This window comes from Blennius ocellaris (genome assembly GCF_963422515.1).
Source record: "Blennius ocellaris genome assembly, contig: SCAFFOLD_115, whole genome shotgun sequence".
NCBI classification, from domain to species: domain Eukaryota; kingdom Metazoa; phylum Chordata; class Actinopteri; order Blenniiformes; family Blenniidae; genus Blennius; species Blennius ocellaris.
This window is the reverse complement of record NW_027661855.1, coordinates 36064-53563: the sequence shown is the minus strand read 5'-3', so window position 1 is coordinate 53563 and position 17500 is coordinate 36064. Positions and strand designations below refer to the sequence as shown.

Genomic DNA, 17500 nt, shown 5'->3' with positions numbered 1-17500 from the left:
TTGGTTCCTCTCGTGTCTCGGAGGTTCACTGCGGACATCTTGGTGACGTAGTCGACGCTCTTCTCTCGGGCGACGTCGCTGTCGTAGCCTGAAACAGGAAGTAGCCTGAAACAGGAAGTAGCCTGAAACAGGAAGTAGCTGAAACCGGAAATAGCCTGAAACAGGAAGTAGCTGAAACAGGAAGTAGCTGAAACAGGAAGTAGCCTGCAACAGGAAGTAGCTGAAACAGGAAGTAGCTGAAACAGGAAGTAGCTGAAACAGGAAGTATCCTGCAACAGGAAGTAGCTGAAACAGGAAGTAGCCTGAAACAGGAAATAGCCTGAAACAGGAAGTAGCTGAAACAGGAAGTAGCTGCAGCACAGACACACTGCCTCCCACCTCCGTCCTCCTCCACGTCGTCGTCCGACTCCTCGCTGTCCACCGGCGCCCAGCCGTCCCGGGGCAGAGGTCCCTCCCCCTCCGTGTTGGCTCCGCCCCCGCGCTCCCTGGCCCACACCATGAGGGCGGTGTCGGCCCCGCCCACCGTCAGCAGCGTGGCGTCGTCCTGAGCCCAGCGGACGTTGGTGACCTGAGCGCTGTGACCCACGTAACGCTTGAACCGGGCGTACTGACCCTGCAGACACGGCAGGCACTGACTGGTCAGTCCAACTACAGACTGACTACTGACTGACTAAAGACTGACTACAGACTGACTACAGACTGACTACTGACTGACTACTGACTGACTACTAGACTGACTACTGACTGACTACTGACTGACTACAGACTGACTACTAGACTGACTACTGACTGACTACAGACTGACTACTAGACTGACTACTGACTGACTACAGACTGACTACTGACTGACTACTAGACTGACTACAGACTGACTACTGACTGACTACAGACTGACTACTGACTGACTACTAGACTGACTACAGACTGACTACTGACTGACTACAGACTGACTACTAGACTGACTACTGACTGACTACAGACTGACTACGGACTACAGACTGACTACTGACTGACTACAGATTGACTACTGACTGACTACAGACTGACTACTAGACTGACTACAGACTGACTACAGACTGACTACGGACTACAGACTGACTACTGACTGACTACAGACTGACTATGGACCTACTACAGACTGACTACGGACTAACTACAGGCTGACTACAGACTGACTACTGACTGACTACGGACTATTAGACTGACTACTAACTGACAACTGACTGACTACTGACTGACTACAGACTGACTACTGACTGACTACTGACTGACTACAGACTGACTAAAGACTGACTACTGACTGACTACGGACTATTAGACTGACTACTAACTGACAACTGACTGACTAAAGACTGACTACTGACTGACTACAGACTGACTACTGACTGACTACAGACTGACTACTGACTGACTACGGACTATTAGACTGACTACTAACTGACAACTGACTGACTAAAGACTGACTACTGACTGACTACAGACTGACTGACTAACTGACAACAGACTGACTACAGACTGACTACAGACTGACTACTGACTGACTACAGACTGACTACTGACCGACTACAGACTGACTACTGACTGACTACAGACTGACTACTGACCGACTACAGACTGACTACTGACTGACTACGGACTATTAGACTGACTACTAACTGACAACTGACTGACTAAAGACTGACTACTGACTGACTACAGACTGACTGACTAACTGACAACAGACTGACTACAGACTGACTACAGACTGACTACAGACTGACTACTGACTGACTACAGACTGACTGACTAACTGACAACAGACTGACTACAGACTGACTACGGACTGACTACGGACCGACTACAGGTTAGTTTCGTCCTTCATACTGGCTGGAGACTAGTTTTGGTGGGTCAGTGGTACGTAGACCTCCCGGCCAGGGGGGGCGCTGTGTCGTACCCTGACCGGGTAGCTGAACAGCTTCAGGAAGCCAAAGTCGTCTCCGGTGGCCAGAAGACGTCCGTCTGTGGTGAGCGAGGCGGCGTTGACGTCTGTGATGTCACTGTGAGTCGGCCATATTCCCTCACAGCTGGAGCCGAGGACGCACGTCCAGCTGGACCACTCCACACGCTCCAGCTGACACACACACACACACACACACACACACACACACACACACACACACACACACACACACACACACACACACACACACACACACACACACACAAATAAATCTTTCAATCTAAAGGCAGGACTACAAACATGGAGGATAGCATGTCGCTACAGCACTACAAACAGAGGATAGCATGTCGCTACAGGACTACAAACATGGAGGATAGCATGTCGCTACAGGACTACAAACATGGAAGATAGCATGTCGCTACAGGACTACAAACATGGAGGATAGCATGTCGCTACAGGACTACAAACAGAGGATAGCATGTCGCTACAGGACTACAAACATGGAGGATAGCATGTCGCTACAGCACTACAAACAGAGGATAGCATGTCGCTACAGGACTACAAACATGGAGGATAGCATGTCGCTACAGGACTACAAACATGGAGGATAGCATGTCGCTACAGGACTACAAACATGGAGGATAGCATGTCGCTACAGGACTACAAACATGGAGGATAGCATGTCGCTACAGCACTACAAACATGGAGGATAGCATGTCGCTACAGCACTACAAACAGAGGATAGCATGTCGCTACAGGACTACAAACATGGAGGATAGCATGTCGCTACAGGACTACAAACATGGAGGATAGCATGTCGCTACAGGACTACAATCATGGAGGATAGCATGTCGCTACAGCACTACAAACAGAGGATAGCATGTCGCTACAGGACTACAATCATGGAGGATAGCATGTCGCTACAGCACTACAAACAGAGGATAGCATGTCGCTACAGGACTACAATCATGGAGGATAGCATGTTGCTACAGGACTACAAACAGAGGATAGCATGTCGCTACAGGACTACAATCATGGAGGATAGCATGTCGCTACAGGACTACAAACATGGAGGATAGCATGTCGCTACAGGACTACAAACATGGAGGATAGCATGTCGCTACAGGACTACAAACATGGAGGATAGCATGTCGCTACAGGACTACAAACATGGAGGAGTTTCACCACTGACCTCAGAGGTTTTGATGTTTTGTCGTTTTCCTCTTGGAGCCTCAAAGAAAAGTTGTTCTTTGGCTCCAGTGTTCACCTGCAGCAGTTTACCTGGAACACAACGTGTCAACGTGTCAGTCCGTGTGTGTGTGTGTGTGTGTGTGTGTGTGTGTGTGTGTGTGTGTGTGTGTGTGTGTGTGTGCGTCACCTCGGGCGTCCCAGTCGATGTGTGTGACGTAGCTGGACGCTCCTTTACAGACGCCGACTCTCTTGCTGCTCAGCACGTTGTAAAAATCCACGAAGCCGTCGTGAGACGCCACCGCCAGGTATTTACCGCCGTCTGGGAGGACGGGGACCAATCAGAGGCTGCCTGCCTGTGTGTGTGTGTGTGTGTGTGTGTGTGTGTGTGTGTGTGTGTACTGGGGGAGAAGCGCAGGTCGGAGACGGCGTCCCGGCGGTGCTGGAAGCTCAGCAGGTCCTCCAGGGTGTCGCCGTTCACCACCAGGACGCCGCCGTCGCTCAGGCCCACCGCCAGGGCCTTCCCGTCGGGGGAGAAGGCGCAGCAGCGCCCCCCTGTGGACGGAGGGGGACGTTACACTGTGCTCTGCAGAGGGACGAGGGAGACGGTGTGTGTGTGTGGGTGGGGTGAGGGGTGGGTGGGTGGGGGGCAGGGGGGGTGGGGGCGGGGGGGGGGGGGGCAGGGGGCAGGGGGGGGGGGGGTCACCTCTCTTCAGCTTGCGTACGGCGACCATACGGTGATTCACTGACGTCTCCCACAGACGCAACGTTCTGTCGTCACTGACTGTAGCACAGACTGGGAGGAGGGGGTGGGGGGCCAGACCCCACACCTCCCCCTCCATGTGGCCCTGCACACACACACACACACACACACACACACACACACACACACACACACACACACACACACACACACACACTCGTTTTGAAGTTGCAGTTATTGAAATTAAATCTGTTTTACAACACCAGATTATAGAGCATCTTCCTCCTCTAATCCAGATTATAGAGCATCTTCCTCCTCTAATCCAGATTATAGAGCATCTTCCTCCTCTAACACCAGATTATAGAGCATCTTCCTCCTCTAACATCAGATTATAGAGCATCTTCCTCCTCTAATCCAGATTATAGAGCATCTCCCTCCTCTAATCCAGATTATAGAGCATCTTCCTCCTCTAATCCAGATTATAGAGCATCTTCCTCCTCTAACACCAGATTATAGAGCATCTTCCTCCTCTAACATCAGATTATAGAGCATCTTCCTCCTCTAATCCAGATTATAGAGCATCTTCCTCCTCTAATCCAGATTATAGAGCATCTTCCTCCTCTAACATCAGATTATAGAGCATCTTCCTCCTCTAACATCAGATTATAGAGCATCTTCCTCCTCTAATCCAGATTATAGAGCATCTTCCTCCTCTAATCCAGATTATAGAGCATCTTCCTCCTCTAACACCAGATTATAGAGCATCTTCCTCCTCTAACATCAGATTATAGAGCATCGTCCTCCTCTAATCCAGATTATAGAGCATATCCCTCCTCTAATCCAGATTATAGAGCATCTTCCTCCTCTAATCCAGATTATAGAGCATCTTCCTCCTCTAACACCAGATTATAGAGCATCTTCCTCCTCTAACATCAGATTATAGAGCATCTTCCTCCTCTAATCCAGATTATAGAGCATCTTCCTCCTCTAATCCAGATTATAGAGCATCTTCCTCCTCTAACATCAGATTATAGAGCATCTTCCTCCTCTAACATCAGATTATAGAGCATCTTCCTCCTCTAATCCAGATTATAGAGCATCTTCCTCCTCTAATCCAGATTATAGAGCATCTTCCTCCTCTAACACCAGATTATAGAGCATCTTCCTCCTCTAATCCAGATTATAGAGCATCTTCCTCCTCTAACATCAGATTATAGAGCATCTTCGTCCTCTAACACCAGATTACAGAGCATCTTCCTCCTCTAATCCAGATTACAGAGCATCTTCCTCCTCTAATCCAGATTATAGAGCATCTTCCTCACCTGGACCAGCAGGGTCATCGGTCCAGTCTTGTCGATCTCCAGAACTTCTCCGTTCTTGGTTCCCACCAGAATGTGACTGTGACCCAGAGTGACGGCTCTGATGGACGGGTTGTCCTCCAGCAGCAGGCCTGCACACACACACACACACACACACACACACACACACACACACACACACACACACACACACACACACACACACACACACACACACACACACACACTCTTCTTTACATGTTGTTTGTGTGGTCCTGATTGTCAAGTTGCTCCTGATGTGTAATGGGAGGAAACATACAGGTGAGTCCTCATTCATCCACCAGAGGGCAGCGCAGGAAACAGGCACAAGCTCACCCTACTGTACTACACACACACACACACACACACACACACACACACACACACACACACACACACACACACACACACACACACACACACACACACACACACACACACACACACTGCAGTGCTCCACCAGGGGGCAGTGTGGCAGCACCTTTGGACCCCGGCGACAGCGAGGCTCTCTTGATGGCGTAAGTCTTCAGGCAGCGATCGAACATGTGGTCCCACAGCTCCACCACGCCGTCCTTACCCCCCGTCACAAAGCCCTGCACACACACACACACACACACACACACACACACACACACACACACACTGGATTATTTGTCTCTTTTAATTATCTTTATTTTGTTATTTTAGGTGCTTTTGAACGCTGTTAAACATTTCTTTCTGTTTTGTTCATCAGAGGAGGAAGATGCTCTATAATCTGATGTCAGGTGAGGAAGATGCTCTATAATCTGATGTCAGAGGAGGACGATGCTCTATAATCTGGTGTTAGAGGAGGAAGATGCTCTATAATCTGGTGTCAGAGGAGGAAGATGCTCTATAATCTGACTTTAGCTCTTTTTAAGATTCTCTTTAACCATGCTAATGCTAATGCTAATTGCATGTATCACGTTCCTCCTCCAGTCAACAGGAGTTTAGTCAAATAGTAACAGAGCTGCTCTTCACTGTGGAGAACAGATTTCAGTGACGCTAATGCTAACGCTAACTGTGAGCTCAGCTAGCAGCACCGTCATATATTAGCTAAACGTTGCTGCTAACCTAAGCTATCCATGAACATGCAGTGCAGCTAGCCTTTTGCCACGGCTGCTATAACGCTAACGCCCGCCCCCTGGCTGCAGGCTTGGCCCCGCCCCCTCACCTTGTCCAGGGCGCACATGGCGAACACCGGCCCGTCGTGAGCTTTGACGGTCCTGAGCAGCAGCGGCTCCTTCCAGACGTACACGTCCCCGGTGGCGGCGCCGGAGAACACCAGCGCCTCCTGGCGGCAGTAACACGCCGACATCATGGTCTCCGGACGGCCCACGCTCCTGAACGCACCACGCCGGGACGTCAGGCCGCCACCTGGAGGAGGCAGCCGGGACGGCGGGAGGCGTGTCTGAATTATGACCGGAGCCGACTCACGACACCACCGTGTGTCCGCTCCTGGTATTACAAGTGTCTCGCTCAAAGCAAGGCGCCGTTAGCGGTTCCTCAAAATGGTGTAATTATTTAATAAAAACATGAAATGACTTCACCTTGCTAAGAATAATCTGTTAATCCTGAATAATCTAATCTTTTTGAGCAGAAAACAGATTTAATCCACGTTTAAAGAAACTTTAAATAAACCTGAATGTTGTTTTGTATAAAGGAGGAACATTCATCTCTTATTCCTGACTCGGTGTCGTCGCCCCCTGCAGGACAAACCACGTATGACAGCTACATTATAACACAGAACCTCTGCAGACGTGAGACGTGAGGATGAGGAGTTCCTCAGGGTCTTCATTTAGGCCCACTTCTCCGTCATTAGACGTATTTTAACTGTGCAGACGAGGAAGAAATCCACAAAATTCTATTTTGTCTTATTTTGCAACAGCAAAAAGCCAAATAATCTTTTAAAAACCGTCGACATGATTCCACATGGAATCCAGTAGTTGTTGTTGACGTTCGTCTCTAATAAAAAATTCCTCTTCACACTCAGACTAACTGGCAATTCCAGCGTTTTATTTTGGCGGGACATCCCCGCTTTGTTAAACGTTTAAACATCCAGACTTTCTCCTGTTGCTTTGACGTCTGGATGTTTTCTAAATGTTGATGTTGAGGCTGGAGCTGCTGCCCTCCGTCACCTCCGTCACTTCCTCCACCTCCGTCACCTCCGTCACCTCCTCCACCTCCGTCACTTCCTCCACCTCCGTCACCTCCATCACCTCCTCCACCAGACATTTTTACATTTTTACCGGCGAGTTTCCAGAACTTGATGTGTTTGATTCCCACGGTGACGAGTTTGTCCGTCAGCAGAGGATCACACTTCACCACGAAGATCTTGTCCTTGTGACCCCTGGAGACAGAGACACTCCGGTCACAACGGAGGACAGGACGGAGGACAGGCTGGAGGACAGGCTGGAGGACGGAGGACAGGATGGAGGACAGGCTGGAGGACGGAGGACAGGATGGAGGACAGGATGGAGGACAGGCTGGAGGACGGAGGACAGGATGGAGGACAGGATGGAGGACAGGCTGGAGGACGGAGGACAGGATGGAGGACAGGATGGAGGACAGGCTGGAGGACAGAGGACAGGATGGAGGACAGGATGGAGGACAGGATGGAGGACAGTCACTGTAGCAGTAGTTACAGTCACGGTCGCAATGTTGCATGTTAGCTAAAGTTGCTACAGTGACTGTAGCATTGTAGCATGCTAGCATTGTAGCTAACATGCTACAGTGATGGTAGCATTGTAGCATGTTAGCATTGTAGCTAGCATGACCAGACTCATTGGAAAAGACAAATGTCTTTCAATGTTTACATTAATTTTAACACTGAAACAGGAAACTGTTTTGACCATTTCCTGTCCCTGAGTATCAGAAGTATTCTCAGTATCAGTAGTACTCTATCTGAGTATCAGTAGTACTCTATCTGAGTACGAGCAGTAATCTGAGTACTGCAGTACCGGGCTGTAGCGAGCTTCTCTCCTCTCTTCCAGTCCCAGACCACGATGGAGTGTCCTTCATCCAGTCCCACAGAGACCAACGTCTTCCCGTCCGCTGGAGACGCAAACACACTTTACTAGTGTGTGTGTGTGTGTGTGTGTGTGTGTGTGTGTGTGTGTGTGTGTGTGTGTGTGTGTGTGTGTGTGTGTGTGTACCTGAGAAGTCCAGAGCACACACCGCCCCCTGGTGGAAGCCCCTCAGCAGAGACAGACACTTCAGGGACTGGACGTCCCAGACGTGGACGGACGCGTCTCTGCCCACCTGCACAGGGGACACACCGCTGTGACGTCACGTGACCATGTATGGTCACATGTATGGTCGGTAAGGCTTCTCCTCAGACACGACCTGGAACCTTCAGGAACGTTCCTGAACCTTCCTGAACCTTCCTGAATGTTCCTGAATGTTCCTGAATATTCCTGAATGTTCCTGAAGGTTCAGGAACATTCAGGAACATTCAGGAAGGTTCAGAAACCTTCAGGAATATTCAGGAACCTTCAGGAACCTTCAGGAATGTTCAGAAACCTTCAGGAATATTCAGGAACCTTCAGGAAGGTTCAGGAACATTCAGGAACGTTCAGGAAGGTTCAGGAACATTCAGGAACGTTCAGGAACCTTCAGGAAAGTTCAGAAACCTTCAGGAACCTTCAGGAACATTCAGGAACCTTCAGGAACGTTCAGGAACATCCAGGAATGTTCAGGAACATTCAGGAACGTTCAGGAACCTTCAGGAACCTTCAGGAACATTCAGGAATGTTCAGGAAAGTTCAGGAATGTTCAGGAACCTTCAGGAATGTTGAGGAATGTGGTGGAACGTTGAGGAACGTTGAGGAACGTTCCTGAACGTTGAGGAACGTTGAGGAAGATTGAGGAATGTTGAGGAACGTTGAGGAACATTGAGGAACATTGAGGAACGTTCAGGAACGTTCAGGAATGTTGAGGAACGTTGAGGAACGTTCCACCACGTCAATCTTTTCTGAGGCCACAACTGGTAAAATGTTAGTTTGGAGTTTATCTGACTGCAGTGACGGAGTCGGGACTGTGGGGGGCGTGGTCAGGGGGCGTGACCAGGGGGCGTGGCCATGCACCCACCTGCCCGGTGGCGGCGTAGTCGTTCAGCGGGTGGAGGGCGAGGCTGAGGATGTCGTCGTCGTGGCCGAGGTAGAAGCGCTGAGCGTGCGTCTGGCGGCGGTAGACCACGCCCACCGCCGCCACGTGGTACAGCAGCTCTCCACCCTGGGTGTAGCACAGGTTGTTCCTGCAGTCGTAGCCCCGGTACCTGTCGGGGGGGGGGGGGGGGGGACACGGAGCCGCTCAGCCACACCCAGACCTTCACTGGTAACTAGTAACTAGTAACCAGTAACTAGGTGAGGAGTGGTTACCCGTGAACAAACTGCAGGCGGAGGCCCTGGTCGGGCCCCTGCTGCCTCTTCAGAGACCCCACCTGCTGCTTCTTCTCCCGACTCTGCTGACGGAGCTGATGGAGGTCCTCCTTATACACCTGACACACACACACACACACACACACACACACACACACACACACACACACACACACACACACACACACACACACACACACACACACACACGGAGATCAGGCGGCTTCACCGTCTCCATGGCAACCGCACCGCCTCCCTACAGCCCGATGAGACGGGCGGCCGGCGGCTCTGGACCCTCCGTCGCCATGGCGACGGCGGCGGTACCTGGCGGTCGTAGCTGATCTGCGTCTCCTCCTCGATGTCGGAGTCCAACTCCGGGACGTCGGACACGTCGCTGTCAGAGTCCTCGCTGTCCGAGTCCCCGGGGGCGTCTGCAGGGGGGGGGGGGAGGGGGGGTTAGAGAGTATAACTACCCCCTGGAGTAGTGATGGGGGGGTAAGAGGAGTTTGGATGGAGGGATGGAGGGATGGAGAGATGGAGGGATGGAGAGAAGGAGAGATGGAGGGATGGAGAGCAGGAGGGATGGAGAGAAGGAGGGATGGAGAGAAGGAGAGAAGGAGAGAAGGAGGGATGGAGAGCAGGAGGGATGGAGAGCAGGAGGGATGGAGGGATGGAGAGCAGGAGGGATGGAGGGATGGAGAGCAGGAGGGATGGAGAGCAGGAGGGATGGAGAGATGGAGGGATGGAGAGCAGGAGGGATGGAGAGATGGAGGGATGGAGAGCAGGAGGGATGTAGAGCAGGAGGGATGGAGGGATGGAGAGCAGGAGGGATGTAGAGCAGGAGGGATGGAGGGATGGAGAGCAGGAGGGATGGAGGGATGGAGAGCAGGAGGGATGGAGAGATGGAGGGATGGAGAGCAGGAGGGATGGAGAGCAGGAGGGATGGAGAGATGGAGGGATGGAGAGCAGGAGGGATGTAGAGCAGGAGGGATGGAGGGATGGAGAGCAGGAGGGATGGAGGGATGGAGAGCAGGAGGGATGGAGAGATGGAGGGATGGAGAGCAGGAGAGGAGGGATGGAGAGCAGGAGGGATGGAGAGCAGGAGGGATGGAGGGATGGAGAGCAGGAGGGATGGAGAGAAGGAGGGATGGAGAGATGGAGGGATGGAGAGCAGGAGAGGAGGGATGGAGAGCAGGAGGGATGGAGGGATGGAGAGCAGGAGGGATGGAGGGATGGAGAGCAGGAGGGATGGAGAGCAGGAGGGATGGAGGGATGGAGAGCAGGAGGGATGGAGAGCAGGAGGGATGGAGGGATGGAGAGCAGGAGGGATGGAGAGCAGGAGGGATGGAGAGCAGGAGGGATGGAGGGATGGAGAGCAGGAGGGATGGAGAGCAGGAGGAATGGAGGGATGGAGAGCAGGAGGGATGGAGGGATGGAGAGCAGGAGGGATGGAGAACAGGAGGGATGGAGAGCAGGAGAGGAGGGATGGAGAGCAGGAGGGATGGAGGGATGGAGAGCAGGAGGGATGGAGAACAGGAGGGATGGAGGGATGGAGAGATGGAGGGATGGAGAGCAGGAAGCACCCTGGGCGTCGGCCTCTGGCAGGAAGCTCCACTGGAAGACGGCGTGGTCGACGCCCCCGGTGGTCAAAACACACTGATGGTCATGTGACCAGCGAACCTTGGTGACGTGAGCTGAGTGGCCGAAGTACTTCCTGTACTTTGATCCTGAAAGAGAGAGCAGCAGGTGAGGAGGAGGAGGAGGAGGAGGAGGATGAAGGAAGAGGAGGAGGAGGAAGAGGAAGAGGAAGAGGAGGAGGAAGAGGAAGAGGAAGAGGAGGAGGAGGGGGAGGATGAGGAGGAGGAAGAGGAGGAGGAGGATGAGGAGGATGAGGAAGAGGAGGAAGGTGCAGCACCTCTCCTCAGGCAGGGGAAGCGGTACAGCTTCACCAGGCCCTGGTCGTCCCCGGCAACCAGCACGGCGGCGGCCTGGTTAGCGTCCACGGCGTTGACGCTGCAGACGTCGGAGTACTTGGGCCAGATGCCGCTGACCTCGGCGCCCAGGACGCCGCTCCAGGTGGCCCAGCGCTGACCTTTGACCTCCTCCTTCGTCGCCACGGGCTTCCCCACTGAAGGAGCAGCAGAGACGGTGACCTGACTGCCTGTCGCCATGGCAACACGTCGTCTCCGTCACACACAACCTGCTGTAAGGGTTTTCTTTTCTTTCATCTCAAATAATGACGACGGTGCAGATTTGAATCACGGCCATGAAGCTGAGCAGCAGAGGAACCGCCTCTCCTCGGGTCTCAGAGGTCAAGGGTCACACGTTAGAGGTCAGGGGTCAAAGGTCAGATGTTAGAGGTCAGACGTTAGAGGTCAGACGTTAGAGGTCAGACGTTAGAGGTCAAGGGTCACACGTTAGAGGTCAGGGGTCAAAGGTCAGATGTTAGAGGTCAGACGTTAGACATTAGAGGTCAGACATTAGAGGTCAGAGGTCAGACATCAGAGATTAGAGGTCAGACATCAGAGGTCAGACATCAGAGGTCAGATGTTAGAGGTCAGAGGTCAGACGTTAGAGGTCAGACATCAGAGATTAGAGGTCAGACGTTAGAGGTCAGACGTTAGAGGTCAGACGTTAGAGGTCAGACATTAGAGGTCAGATATCAGAGGTCAGAGGTCAGAGGTCGGAGGAGACTCACTGGGCATCCAGTAGAAGAGTCGTTGTCCAGCTCCGTCGTTACTCTGCAGGATCTTACTGTCCAGGGTCCAGTCCAGGTGAGTGATGAAGCTGGAGGAGCTGCTGCACTCTCCTACCTGCACACAGTACTACAGTACTACAGTACCTTCTTGTATCTCTGGGCCACTGCGTACTACAGTACTACAGTACTACAGTACCTTCTTGTATCTCTGGGCCACAGCGTACTACAGTACTACAGTACTACAGTACTACAGTACCTTCTTGTATCTCTGGGCCACAGCGTACTACAGTACTACAGTACTACAGTACCTTCTTGTATCTCTGGGCCACTGCGTACTACAGTACTACAGTACTACAGTACCTTCTTGTATCTCTGGGCCACAGCGTACTACAGTACTACAGTACTACAGTACTACAGTACCTTCTTGTATCTCTGGGCCACTGCGTACTACAGTACTACAGTACTACAGTACCTTCTTGTATCTCTGGGCCACTGCGTACACGTCGACCAGCCCGTCGTTGGATCCCACAGCGAGATACGACCCGTCTGGAGAAAACTTCATCTCGTGGATCACCTCTTTACGGTCTTTGATGTGAACCACCTCCGTCATGTCTCTGAGGGGGCGGAGCCAGACAGCCCGTTAACGGCAGGTGTGGCCAGGTGTGTGTGTGTGTGTGTGTGTGTGTGTGTGTCACCTGACTCTCAGCACGGTGAAGGAGCCGTCCTTCATCCCCAGAGCCAGCTGGGACCCGTCACCACTGAAGGCCACGCTGCGGACCGCCTCCTGCATGTTACAGCGGGCGATGAGGGCGTGGTCCACCAGGCTCCACAACCTGACACACACACACACACACACACACACACACACACACACACACACACACACACACACACACACACACACACACACACACACACACACACACACACATTGATATTCAATTAGTTCTGAGGTGTTTTCAACCAACTAACCAACCAACCAAAGAGATCAAAGCCTTTATTTTCTTTTATTTCCAGAACTTGATATTTAATGTCAGAACTTGTGACAGTTCTTGTCGCGTCTCGTCTGGACGGTTCTTTTCAGTGTTGTTCTGTTGTTCCGGCTACTGCTAATGCCACGGCTACCGCTAATGCCACGACGACCGCTAATGCCACAGCTACTGCTAACGCCACGGCTACCGCTAATGCCACGACGACCGCTAATGCCACAGCTACTGCTAATGCCATGGCTACCGCTAATGCCACAGCTACTGCTAATGCCACGACGACCGCTAATGCCACAGCTACTGCTAATGCCATGGCTACCGCTAATGCCACGGCTACTGCTAATGCCACGATGACCGCTAATGCCACAGCTACTGCTAATGCCATGGCTACCGCTAATGCCACGGCTACTGCTAATACCACGGCTACTGCTAATGCCACGGCTACTGCTAATACCACGGCTACTGCTAATGCCACGGCGACCGCCACACCCACACCCATGTGTGTTGTGTTTGTGCACTTCCTCTTCTCTGGGCTGTTTCCAGCTGTGTCTGATCTTCCTCTCCTCTCAGTGTGTTTCAAAGCTTCAGGCTGGGTGGTGCTGCTGCTCCAACCCCCACCAGGTGAGGCTGGGTGGTGCTGCTGCTCCAACCCCACCAGGTGAAGCTGGGTGGTGCTGCTGCTCCAACCCCACCAGGTGAAGCTGGGTGGTGCTGCTGAGTCTGCGACTCACAGACCTCCTGACCTGACAGAGCACCGACCTGACGGAGCACCGACCTGACGGAGCACCGACCTGACGGAGCGGTCGTCGCTGCCGGTGACGGCCAGCGGCTTCTTGGGGTGGAGGTCCAGCGCCCAGAGTTCGCCCTCGCCGTGTCCCTGCATGATGAGCAGCGGCTTGTCCCGGTCGCGCACCATCACCTGTAGGAGCAGAGTGGTGAGACAGGAAGCAGCCCGGGAGCGTCTCCATGGCAACCGCCTCACTTCAGTGTTCTGGTTAACTGTGTGTGTGTGTGTGTGTGTGTGTGTGTGTGTGTGTGTGTGTGTGTGTGTGTGTGTGTGTGTGTGTGTGTGTGTGTGTGTGTGTGTGTAATAAAGTGTGTAATAAGAGGTGGAAATGTGATACTTTGTAAATTCAAACCTACAAATACTCAATACAAATATATAACTAACACATTCATTACCGTGGGAGTTTCTCAACTCCAAGTACGTACTCGTGTACTTGGTGAGTGTGTACTGGTAAGTATAACCTCTGAAGTATGGGACGTTTGTCTCACTGTGTGTACTTGTGTTCTGAAGTCGCACTGGTGAAGAGTACTGGTGAAATACCGGGATGTGTACTCTCTTCGCCCACGTTATCGAGGACGCATCAAGACCGGACTTGGATTTGAGAAGCGAAAATTACCCACAATGCATTTGGGAAGAATCTCCAAAAGTCCATACTTCCGAGTACGTACCAGTGAAGCCATGATGAAGGTGATGACGGGGATGAAGATGATGAAGATGATGACGGGGATGAAGATGATGAAGATGATGAAGACTCATGGTGATGCGTTCACTGAACCAGACTAATCGGTTCCGTCCTCACCTCAAAGATCTCGCTGTCCTGCGTCCCCGCCAGGACCCGGTCGGCTCGCCAGCACACACTGCGAATGGACAGACCTGGGGGGGGGGGGGGGGGGGGGATTACTATGAAGAGATGAAAGCTGAACTGCAGGTGGAGGAGGAGGTGGAGGTGGAGGAGGTGGAGGCTGGACCTGCTGCTCATGAGGATGAGGAGGAAATCATGTGACACTCTGCTGCTTCATGAACGTTTCAGAAGCAGGAAGTCAAACAGCAGTGGTGCTCACCTCCAGGTTCACCGGCTGGACTGGTGAACTGGTGAACTGGTGAACTGGTAAACTGGTGAACTGGTAAACTGGTGAACTGGTGAACTGGTGAACTGGTGAACTGGTGAACGCTCGTTTTTAGACATTTTCTTGATTCAACCCACAGAAATGGTGAGCAGATAGAAAAACTATGAAGTCGGTCTGGTGGATAAATACTGGTGGAAGACGTTAATTCATGAAACCTACCCAGCAACCAGCAACCAGCAACCAGCAACCAGCAACCAGCAACCAGCAACCAACCAGCAACCAACCAACGGGCCACTGAGCAGCCAAACAGGAAGTAGTACCTTTGTACCCCTGCTCGCCGTCCCGCAGGTCGATCTTCGTTATCGGCTTGAAGTCGACGTCCCAAAGTCGGATGCAACCGTCTCGTCCTCCTGTAGCGAAGCCTTCGTCCCCGGAGAACAAGCTGAAGATCCCCGCCTAACACACACACACACACACACACACACACAGGGTAATCACATGTCCTGCAGGACGGAGGAGGACGGAGGACGGAGGAGGAGGATGGAGTGGGACAGAGGAGGACGGAGGAGGTCGGAGGAGGACGACAGAGGATGGAGGAGGACGGAGGAGGACAGAGGAGGACGGAGGAGGACGGAGGAGGACAGAGAAGGACAGAGGAGGAGGACGGAGTGGGACAGAGGAGGACGGAGGGGGACAGAGGAGGAAGGAGGAGGAGGACGGAGGGGGACGGAGGGGGATGGAGGAGGACAGAGGAGGACGGAGGAGGTCGGAGGAGGACGGAGGAGGACGGAGGAGGTCGGAGGAGGATGGAGGAGGACATAGGAGGAGGACGGAGGAGGTCGGAGGAGGACGGAGGAGGATGGAGGAGGACATAGGAGGAGGACGGAGGAGGACGGAGGGGGATGGAGGAGGGCGGAGGTGGACGAGGAGGACATAGGAGGACGGAGGAGGACGGAGGGGGATGGAGGAGAACGGAGGAGGACGGAGGAGGACGGAGGAGGACGGAGGGGGACGGAGGAGGACGGAGGAGGAGGACGGAGGAGGAGGACGGAGGAGGAGTCTCACCCCGTGGGCCGCCTGGACGGTCCGAACCAGGTTGAGACTCTTCCAGACGTAAACGTCGCCGTTCAAGGCGCCGGAATACGTGACGTCGTCTTTGGCGGCGGCGACGCAGAGGATCGTCTGAACGTCGCCCGTCTTCCCAAAGATCCCTCGCTTTGGAGTGACGGCGTTTCCACACAGAACCCAGAACTGAGGACAGGAGACGCTGACGAGTTAACAAGTTAACACATGAACACGTTAATGTGTTAATGTTAATGTGTGAACATTAATGCTAACACGTTAATCGAGTCAAGGAGGAACCGGAGAGTCAAGTCCGGGAGGAACCAGAGAGTTGAGTCGGTGTGGAACCGGAGAGGCGAGTCGGGGGGGAACCCGAGAGTCGAGTCGGGGTGGAACCGGAGAGTCGAGTCGAGAAGGAACCAGAGAGTCGAGTTGGGGAGGAACCAGAGAGTCGAGTCGGGGAGGAACCGGAGAGTTGAGGAGGAAACGGAGAGTCGAGTCGGGGGGGGAACCAGAGAGTCGAGTCGAGGATGAACCGGAGAGTTGAGTCAAGGAGGAACCGGAGAGTCGAGTTGGGGAGGAACCAGAGAGTTGAGTTGGGGAGGAACCAGAGAGTCGAGTCGGGGAGGAACCAGAGAGTTGAGTTGGGGAGGAACCAGAGAGTTGAGTTGGGGAGGAACCAGAGAGTTGAGTTGGGGAGGAACCAGAGAGTCGAGTCGGGGAGGAACCAGAGAGTCGAGTCGAGGAGGAACCAGAGAGTCGAGTCGGGGAGGAACCAGAGAGTCGAGTCGAGGAGGAACCAGAGAGTCGAGGAGGAACCCGAGAGTTGAGTGGAACCAGAGAGTCGAGTCGAGGAGGAACCAGAGAGTCGAGTCGGGGAGGAACCAGAGAGTCGAGGAGGAACCCGAGAGTCGAGTCGGGGAGGAACCAGAGAGTCGAGGAGGAACCCGAGAGTCGAGTCGAGGAGGAACCAGAGAGTCGAGTCGAGGAGGAACCAGAGAGTCGAGTCGAGGAGGAACCAGAGAGTCGAGTCGAGGAGGAACCAGAGAGTCGAGTCGAGGAGGAACCGGAGAGTCGAGTCGAGGATGAACCGGAGAGTTGAGTCGAGGAGGAACCAGAGAGTTGAGTTGGGGAGGAACCAGAGAGTCGAGTCGGGGAGGAACCCGAGAGTCGAGTCGAGGAGGAACCAGAGAGTCGAGTTGGGGAGGAACCAGAGAGTCGAGTCGGGGAGGAACCAGAGAGTCGAGTCGAGGATGAACCAGAGAGTCGAGGAGGAACCCGAGAGTCGAGTCGGGGAGGAACCAGAGAGTCAAGTCGAGGAGGAACCAGAGAGTCG

The 17500-nt window shown here is 53.1% G+C and overlaps 1 protein-coding gene across 1 annotated transcript in view; it reads right to left on the bottom strand.

Moving 5' to 3' along the window:
* LOC308148712 (echinoderm microtubule-associated protein-like 6) overlaps positions 1-17500 on the bottom strand; it is a 29274-nt gene that overhangs the window by 8958 nt on the left and 2816 nt on the right. The window contains exons 4-28 of the mRNA XM_080522219.1: positions 16168-16353; positions 15423-15558; positions 14835-14908; positions 14040-14167; positions 12958-13095; positions 12735-12876; positions 12263-12377; positions 11480-11692; positions 11148-11291; positions 9889-9995; positions 9565-9683; positions 9275-9461; positions 8341-8446; positions 8146-8239; positions 7435-7535; positions 6360-6562; positions 5649-5760; positions 5153-5280; positions 3834-3975; positions 3530-3682; positions 3318-3449; positions 3132-3220; positions 1934-2110; positions 379-613; positions 1-88 (exon numbers count right to left, since the gene is read on the bottom strand). The exon at positions 1-88 is cut by the window's left edge and continues 39 nt beyond it. Of these exons, the coding sequence (XP_080378345.1) occupies positions 1-88; positions 379-613; positions 1934-2110; positions 3132-3220; positions 3318-3449; positions 3530-3682; positions 3834-3975; positions 5153-5280; positions 5649-5760; positions 6360-6562; positions 7435-7535; positions 8146-8239; positions 8341-8446; positions 9275-9461; positions 9565-9683; positions 9889-9995; positions 11148-11291; positions 11480-11692; positions 12263-12377; positions 12735-12876; positions 12958-13095; positions 14040-14164 (3050 nt within the window). The 5' untranslated portion in view covers positions 14165-14167; positions 14835-14908; positions 15423-15558; positions 16168-16353. The remainder of the gene's footprint in view (positions 89-378; positions 614-1933; positions 2111-3131; positions 3221-3317; positions 3450-3529; positions 3683-3833; positions 3976-5152; positions 5281-5648; positions 5761-6359; positions 6563-7434; positions 7536-8145; positions 8240-8340; positions 8447-9274; positions 9462-9564; positions 9684-9888; positions 9996-11147; positions 11292-11479; positions 11693-12262; positions 12378-12734; positions 12877-12957; positions 13096-14039; positions 14168-14834; positions 14909-15422; positions 15559-16167; positions 16354-17500) is intronic.